We start from the raw sequence: 8,613 nt of genomic DNA, 5'->3' as shown, positions 1-8,613 counted from the left end.
CAGCAGGGATGGATGCCCACCTCTCTGGGCAACCTGTGCCAGGGTTTCAAAACCCACAGTGTAAAAAACGTCTTTCTTACGTCTAGTCCAAATCTACCATCTTTTAGATTGAGAACATTCCCCCTCAGTCTTGTCACAATGGGCCCTACTAAAAATTCTGTCCTGTCTATTTTACAAGCCCCCTTAAAGTACTGAAAGGTAGCAATCAGGTCTATGTGGAGACTTCCAGGCTGAACACCCCCAGCTATCCCAGCCTGTCCCCAAAGCAGAGGGGCTCCAGCCCTCAGAGCATTTTGTCCCTCCTCAGGACCAGCTCCAACAGGACCATGTCCTTCCTGTGCTGGGCACCCAGAGGTGGATGCAGTACTCCAGGTGAGCTCACACCAGAGCAGAGGAGTGGTGGAATCACCTCCTTCAAGCTGCTGGGCACCCTCATTTGGGGGCACATGGCTGGCTCATGTCCAGCCTCTCTCCTTGCAGCAGCCACAAGTCCTTCTCAGCAGGGCTGCTCTCCATCCCTTCATCCCCCAGCCTGTGAGATCAGCTGGGCTGGGACCCTGTCATAGCCCTTGGACAGACCTGCTGGGCAGGATGAGCTCCCTAGTGAAGGAGGCAGATCCCACTCCCCACACAATTCCACCCTGGCCATGAGGTCACAGAAGGCTCTGGGGTGACAGCAGGCTGAGGTGACAGCAGGCTCTGAGGTCACAGAGGTCCCAGAGCCCCGTGGTTGCCCAGCACCACAAGGACCGAGCAGTCAGTCCTTGACCACGACTGTTGTGGCAGCAGCGGCGGCGGCAGCAGCGGTGCTGACATTGGGACAGCAGTGTCAGGACAGTGGTGGCAGCAAGAGCTGCAGGACTGGCAGAGGGCAAGGCACCATGGCCTTTGCTCTGCGCCTCCTCCTCCTGCTCCTCCTGGCAGTGGCCCTGCCTGACAGGGCTGCCCAGGCTGCTCCGTGGCGAGCAGGGCGAGCAGGTGAGCCGGCGGCCTGGCTTCCCTTTCCCGGGACAGTGCTCCCTTCTCCCTGGGAAGCGTTGGGGATGGTTTTCCCCAGGGCTTTAGGGAGGGTTTCCTCTGTGGGAGGGAGAGAGGCCTCAGGGGCCCTGGGCTGGTCCCACTGCCCCTCCAGGGATGTTGCACGGGGCCTGCAAAGAGGGTGGAGAGTGCCCAGAGCCAGCCCACAGCTCCCCAGGCCACTCTGCAGCTTTGGCCATGTCCATTGACATCTGGCTCCTCCCACAGCCTTACCCATTCACCTTGCAGTGCCCAGTTCCCTAAAACAGAATGGGATCCCAGCACACCATGGAATGGTTCTGATCTGTGCTCCCTTCTAGATTGGGATCATGACATGGAGTACCTGAAAGCCCTGGCACATAATGGTTTGAGATCCATGGAGAATGTTGGAGGCAAGTTCTCAATGTCCCTTTCTGCACAGAACAATCAGTGTCAAGGTGGCAAGAGCTCACTCACGTGCCATTTCCCTTGAGAGTCTGAAGGTTGATGGATTCTGGAAACCTCGCCCTGCTCCCTTCTGGAGCCCTGAGTGATCCCACAGCATTGCTGTCAGTGGGAGGAAGAAGCATTTAGCTGTCAATCCTCTTCCCATGTGCAATGCCAATGTCTCCTTCCGTGTGCTCTGTGCAGCCACGGAGAAGAGCAGAGAGGAAGGGGCCAGGCCTAGGGCTGTGTCCCAGGGCTGTGCCTTGTGTATCTCCTTTGCTAGCCCCCGGGAGCCTGAGCTGTTCTGGCTGCCACTGCCAAGCCCTGGTCCTGCCTGGGGCTCAGTTCAGAGCTGCTGGCAGCTCCAGGGAGTCCTTTCTCCCCTGACTGCCATGCAAGGGGCTCCTTCCATCCCAGTGTGGGGCCACTGCAGGCACGTGGTCCCCCTGCTCCTGCTCCTGCGTGGAAGGTGGAGAGGAGGGAGTGCCTTGGAGGGCAGCAGTCACCCAGGTGCACTCACTGCCACTCTGGCCTGAAGGAGAAATGGAACTACTTTCCATTAAGGTCCTCCTAGATGGAAGAACCAAGACACAGAAGACAAGAAATCCCTGGAGGCATCCCAACTTCTGGACAAGATGCTGAGTGACCTGGAGAGACGCCGTGGTGGGTCCATGTCCCTCAGCCTTCTCCTGACACTCAGCAGCCGGGGGCTTTCTCTGCACATCTGGACACTGTGCCCGGCACAGCAGGAAGGGATCCATGGCAGCCTCACTGCCCTGCTGCTGCTTTCATGCCCTGCAGGGCTGTTTCCCAGCCTGGCCTGGCTGCAGCTTCTCCCCAGCCTCTGCAGGAAGGCATTTGGCATCAGCTGACAGGGAGCCCAAAGTGCAGCAAGGGTCATAAACAACCTGAGATCCCCTGCAATTTCCCGGTCTTGGGCTAGATCAGGTGTAGGGACTGTTTGGAGGAGGGAGGGCCCTGGCCCAGCCCCAATAACCTGGGTGTTTTCCCTGTCCTTATCCATGATTTGACAAGTATTGCCTCCTGAAGATACCACCTCACCTAATGGTGAACAGTTCTATCTCATCCAGCTGTCCCTTTTCCTTTCTCAAGTGCTGGAGGAAATGTCTGTGCAGACAATGACATATGCTAGAGGAAGCAATGTCTCTGTGCCAGCTGCTGATGCAGGAAAGGAGGAGATGCCAGGCCCAGACACAGGAGGTAATTGCTGTGCTGGGCTCTCCCTCAGTGGGGCTGTGTGCCAGCAACTCTTCCCCCATGGCTGGCCCTTGCACGGCTGAGCAGCAGCCAAAGCTGGAGGTGCCACGGCTTCCAGGCCTCTGGAGCTCATTCCCAGCCCCTAGGAAATGGGACTCATTCACCAACATCCATCCCACTGCAGCTGCTCCTGGAGCTGGCCCTAAGCATCCAGAGGCCCAAGGCACAGGAGCAGCCCCGAGTGGGAGCCCTGCTGCGATCCCAGGGCCACAGCCAGCCCTGGCTCCCAACTGGGCAGGGGCTGCACTGGCCCCTGACAGGGCCTGGCTCTGTCCCCTTGGGCTGGGGGAGCTGTCACGGAGCAGGGAGGGTCAGGGGTGGCAGTGGCTGCTCAGGGATGGGTTTGGCCCGTGTCCCTGGAAGGAGCCACTGCCCAAGCAGCTGCACTGCCCCTGGGCTCTGCTCCCGGCCTTCTGGGCTTTGTTGGGTGTCACAGCCTGTGCCAAGGGCTGGCAAGGTGCCTGCAGGCCCCAGCTCTGGGGGAAACAGAGAATGTCCTGGCCATATCCAGTGTGCTGCCAGCTCAGCCGTGGAGCACAGCACAGGCTCACGCTGCCCATTGCTCCCACAGAAGCGCTTGGCAAGTCAAATATAAATGCTGAGAATGCACCGAGCACCCCAAGAGTGTTCTGCCCGCAGGATGTGCGCAAGTCCTGCATGATAGGCACTGTAGTGACACTGTTCACAGTGCCCCTTTCCATGGTTCTCTGCTATGTTGGATTCCGGTGGTGGAAGGACAAGAAACGGTAAGTTGTTGTTCATCTCCACCCTCCAGCTTCTTGAAAGGCTGCTCATAGCCAGGAGACATTCCCAATGAGGCTGCTGTGGACTTGTGGCTAGTCCTTGGTTGCCCAAAACACTCTGCTGAGAGTTCTGCTGCTGCCCAGGCCTTTCATTGGCCTCTTAATTGCTGGGCCTTGTCCTGGGGAGCCCGCTGGGGCTGCAGCCAGTGCTGGCTGCCACTGAGGCTGCCTGGCCAAGAGCAGCCCCAGGAGCAGCGGGCAGAGGCAAAGCAAGGTGGGCAGGAGAAAGAGCAGGGACGAGATTGTCCTTGACAGGCAGAGGTACTCTGGGGCCCGCTCCTGGCCAGGGACCCTGCCCAGAGCCATCCCCTGCTCACCAGGGCCTTGAGGGGCAGCTGTCCAGCTGGGCCAAGCTGTGCCAGCAGCTCCAGCCGTGCTGGGGAGCCTTGGCAGCTCTGGGCCCTGCTGTGCAGGAGGGTCCCTGTGTGCCAGCGGCAGCTGGGGAGCCTCAGCCACCTCTTCTCTCCACAGTCGCCCTGCTGCAGCTCCAGCTTCCCGGCCAAGAAGGCGCGACTCTCCCTTGCCCCCAGGGAGCCCAAAGACTGTCCGGGTTGACAGCTCTCAGACGTGGCCTCAGAAGGAGGAATGGTTCCAGAAAGCAGAACACCAGCACTCCGTGCCTCCTCCACGTCCCCCCAGCCCGGCTGTGAAGCAGAAGCCCCCTGAGATCCCCCCACCTCCTCCCCTCCCGAGCCGGCCACCCTGGTCCAGCTAGGACTGAAAGTGGGCCAGTCACGGCAGGGCTTGGGCCACCAACAGCTTGGGCCATCTGCTCTTGGCTGCAAATAACACGTTACCTGTGGGTAACAGCCAGAGGCAGTTTTCCTACTGTTTTACTTTCAACAGGGAAAGGCTGAAGATTCTTCCCATGCCTCGTCTCATCCTTCACTCTTTTGATTTTCATATAGCTAGGTGCTTGCTGAATCTTTTCAAAGAACTTTATTAACACTTCATGTTTTACCCCACCTAGCAAGGGAAAAAAAAAAAATAAAAAAATTCCTCAATTTAGACTTCATTTTTACTGTGGTTGAGCCTCTCAGATTTTGAGCAATTGATTTTCCATGGTACTTCTTCCCTTTTCCTTCCTATCTACCAAAAGTTCATCTGGACAGGAAAATCAACAGAATTACTAAGATTCACCTCAAAACCCAGAAGAGAATCTAGCACAAAATATTCTCCCTGTGTACTGCAAAACAAGAAATATTCAGAGGAAAATACTGTGGGAGCTGAGGCTCGTGGAACTCCCAGAATCCTGAGCCTGCAGAGGAGGCAAACAGCCCTGGCAGTGGCTGAGGGGAATTCTCCTCACAGACTCCTCAGAAAGTGTGTCACTTCAGGAGGGGAAAGCTTTTAAACTTTGCCTTACCTTCCTCCTGTGCTAAAATGTAAGGCTCCTCCTGAGAAAATACTGAGCTACAAACAATTCTCCATTCCTTAACAAAGCTACTCAGGTGCTCAACTTAGAGTAAAACTAAATGTGGTCAGAAATTTCCCATCAAAGCCCATTTGCAGAGAAACCCCACCATATGTGAGCAAATATTTATTAGCACGAGTTCACCCTAAAGATTGCTCCTTTTTCATCCCAGAGAGAATATTAGAACCATTTGCTCTTGACAGGATTCCTTGGATGCCCCCCAGACCTGGCTCCTCGCCAGGCCTTGCCTGGGCTGTTCATGCAGCCGGGTAGCACCACCTGACTTTGCCACCCTGTTCAGACCTTGGGCATGGCTGGTGCCACCATCCCCTCTGGTGCCACGGTCCCCTCTGGTGCCACGGTCCCCTCTGGTGCCACAGTTCCCTGCTGGCTTGTGGCGTGTCCCTGCTGCTGGAGGAGTCCTGCTTGTGCTGCTGCCGGCGTTCAACAAGGCCGGTGCTACTCCCCAAGCCAAAGACGGACTAAAGTCACTGCTTTTGGCAGCTCATTGGAACGAGTTCAACACTTCCTCATCTCTATCACAGATAAAAACCCACATACTCCTAAAACCCACATACCAGTATTATAAACTCACCCAATCTACAAAGGTGAGGAGGCCTGAGTGAACAGAAGGTCGGCTTTCAAGCACATTGCGTTTTTAATTTAGTGGAAGCACTCAGCTGTTCACTTATTTGCCAGACTGGATTGCGTGATGCTATTCTTTTGCTCATGTTAAAGAGGAGCCAGGGAGAAATTAGCTAAGAAACCAGAAACATTTGAGGCTCGGGTCTGGCACACAAATAGAGCAGGGTGGCACCTGCCCGCTTTTCCTGCATCCCTTTTCCTGCTGGACAAAGGCGGATGCAGCTCTGCTGGGGGCACCATGGAAAGGGTTCTGATCTGTTCTCCCTTCTAGATTGAGATCAGAACATGGATTATCTGGAAGCCCTGGCACATGGCAGTTTGAGATCCATGGGGAATGCTGGAGGCAAGTTCTCAGTGTCCCTTTCCACATAGAACAATCAGTGTCAATGTGGCAAGGGCTCACTCACATCCATTGCCTCCTGAAGATGCCACCTCCTGTAATGGTTAACAGTTCTATTGTTGTGGTGTGTTTTGTTTAAATGGTTTCTCCTATTATTCCCCTAAGTCATTGGTTTGCTCCTAGTTTGTATCTTCCTACCCACCTATCAAATCCTGCCTCAAGCCCACCCCTTGTTTTCTCATGTTCCCCATCTGTCATTACACCCATTTGTCAGTCTTCCCTTAGGCCAGCCTCCTACCTGAACCACCCCTCTGGAAATCCCCTGATCTCCAATGCCCCATTGGCCCATGTGACCCACTCTGCTCCCCTTGTTTCCCCTATTGTATTGTTGAATGGAACCTTCCACTCCTCCCACAGCTTCTTCCTATTGGTTAAAATTTTGTACCCTCCCTCTGGCCTCCCCCATATAAAAACCCCCACACAGTTGTGTTCTCAGTCTTCAGTCCCTGGACCCTGCAGTGGAGTAGAAGCCTTTGGAACCCATACTGGAGGTCTCCTCCTCATCCTTGTCTCCACCATGCGCCTACCAATATCCTTGTGCCGTGGAGCATTTGCTCTAAGCCGCACCTTGGGTCACCCCGCTGCCGAGTGTCATGATCCCCTAACACAAGTGGGAGTCGTGAGAGGTTCGTTTGAGCTGAGAGTGCAAAAAGGACACCAGGGGATTTCAGTTTAAATCACAACAGCAATAATGCATCTTTATTTTAGTGCCAGCAACATGGGTTGCGTGATAGATGAGAGGGGGAGAGAAAGAGGGAGAGAGGGGTAAAGAGCCAATGTAAAGAGAGAAAAGAGGTGGTTATAGTTACCAACAGACGAGACGGGGTCACTGGTGTCTTCTTCCATGGGGACATCTCTCTCGAAGAAAGTAACTTGGAAAAGTCACTTTTACAGTCTGTTTCAAAGCGAGGGGCAGCTGGCCAAGAGGTGGGGAAATTCCCAGGCTATTGTGATGAGACCCCTTGCTCTGGGAAGCAGGTGTAAGGTACAGAACAGGCCGCTCCTTACGAGTCCCTGCTCAGCAGCAGGAATGAAGGCAGTGTACCTTGACAGCACAACAAGCACACCTGCAAACCATCACCTGGCAAGCTTCCACCTCAACCAGGCCAGAACCCCTGCACAAATTCCCTTGGGGTCTTCAGGGTCTTGGTCTCTGTTCTTGTGATGGTTGTGAGGCAGATGAGGGTAACTTCAGACTGTCTCTTACACCCTAGTAACCCCAAATGACTCCAATGAACCCAAATTACCACAAATAACCCCAAATTACTCTAAAGGACTCCTCTGACCCCACACCTGACCCCAAATGACACTTCTGGCCCCACACCTGACCCCACAGGACACAGACATTTACCCCCTGCTGAGCTCGGTCCTATACAACCCCAAATCCTTCAAAAATCCTCAAAATTTGACCCTGGGAACATCCTGGATGAGCAGGGTCAGTTCCAGTGCAATGAGGCCTTTGTGCCCTTCTCGGCACCCCAAAAATCCCATAAATCCCTGGGGTGAAGTCCTAAATCCTTCTGGAATCCCAAAAATCCCCAAATTCCTTTGGGGTGTGGCCCTACATTCTTTTGGAATCCCAAAATTCCTCGGGGTGGGTACTCCAGACCCATTTGGGACCCCCACCCCTGAAAGACCCAGACCATTTTTGGACCCCAATCCCAAAGCTCCCAGACCCATTAGGGACCCCCCAGACCCTTTTTGGGGTAGCCCAGACCCTCTTGGGACCCCAGACCCTTTTGGGATCCCATAGCCCCCAAAGTCCCCAGACCCTTTGGAATCCCCTTGGCCCTTTTTGAATCCCCAATCCCTGAAACCCCCAGCCCCTTTTGGAACTCCCAGCCCCCTTTGGGACCCCAGAGCCTCTAGAGACCCCCATCCCTTTGGGACCCCCAGACTCTCTGGAGACCCCCACCCCTTTTGGGACCCCCGACCCTTTGTGGTGGGGCGGTGCTGACGCCCCCTCCCCACAGGGCAGCGGCTGTGCCTGGGGGAGGCGCTGGTGCGGGCAGAGCTGTTCCTGTTCCTGACCTCGCTGCTGCAGCGCCTGCGGCCGCAACCCCCGGCACCCCCCGAGGAGCTGCCCACGGCCCCCCTGGAGAGCGGCTGTGCCAACATTGTGCCCCGCTTCCATCTCCTCCTGCTGCCCCAATGAGACCCCTCCCAAATTCCAGACTGCTCCCCAAATTCAGGAACTGCCCCGGGACCGGGACCCTTCCCCATGGCTGGAAAATCTCCCCCCAGATCCTCCCCAGATTCCACTCCCAACATCCCCCCCACTTCCAGCTCAGGATTGGGCTCTGATGAGACCCCTCCCCAAATCCCACCCCCAAGATGCCTCCCCATCACTGGAAAATCCTCCTAAATCCACCCCAAACCCTGCCCCAAAATGGGGAATCCTCCCTGAGACCCCCCCCCCAAATTCAGGCCTCCCCAAAATGCCCCTTCTCAATGGGATCAGGACCCATCCCCATCAATGGAAATTCCCCCAAAACCCAAAAAATTCTCCCCAAATCCCCTTTACCAAAATCAGAACCCCCCCCAGGACCCCTGAGATTCCCCCAAAAACCACCAAATTCCTCCCCAAAAATACCAAAATTCCTCACAAATCACCCCAAAAACCCCAAACC

The 8,613-nt window shown here is 55.4% G+C and overlaps 1 protein-coding gene across 1 annotated transcript; it reads left to right on the top strand.

Annotated features, from left to right (window-relative positions):
• The first annotated feature begins 761 nt into the window (after positions 1-761).
• On the top strand, positions 762-4,539 carry LOC147645230 (uncharacterized). The gene is made up of 6 exons (XM_086874868.1): positions 762-978; positions 1,338-1,409; positions 2,008-2,106; positions 2,557-2,664; positions 3,293-3,467; positions 3,996-4,539. The coding sequence occupies exons 1-6, from the start codon at positions 882-884 to the stop codon at positions 4,237-4,239; spliced, it is 795 nt and encodes a 264-aa protein (XP_086730994.1). The 5' UTR covers positions 762-881; the 3' UTR covers positions 4,240-4,539.
• The last annotated feature ends 4,074 nt before the right edge of the window (positions 4,540-8,613 follow it).

Source organism: Cyanistes caeruleus, unplaced genomic scaffold (genome assembly GCF_971803275.1).
Source record: "Cyanistes caeruleus unplaced genomic scaffold, bCyaCae1.hap1.1 HAP1_SUPER_30, whole genome shotgun sequence".
NCBI lineage: Eukaryota > Metazoa > Chordata > Aves > Passeriformes > Paridae > Cyanistes > Cyanistes caeruleus.
This window is presented reverse-complemented; position numbering and strand designations above follow the sequence as displayed.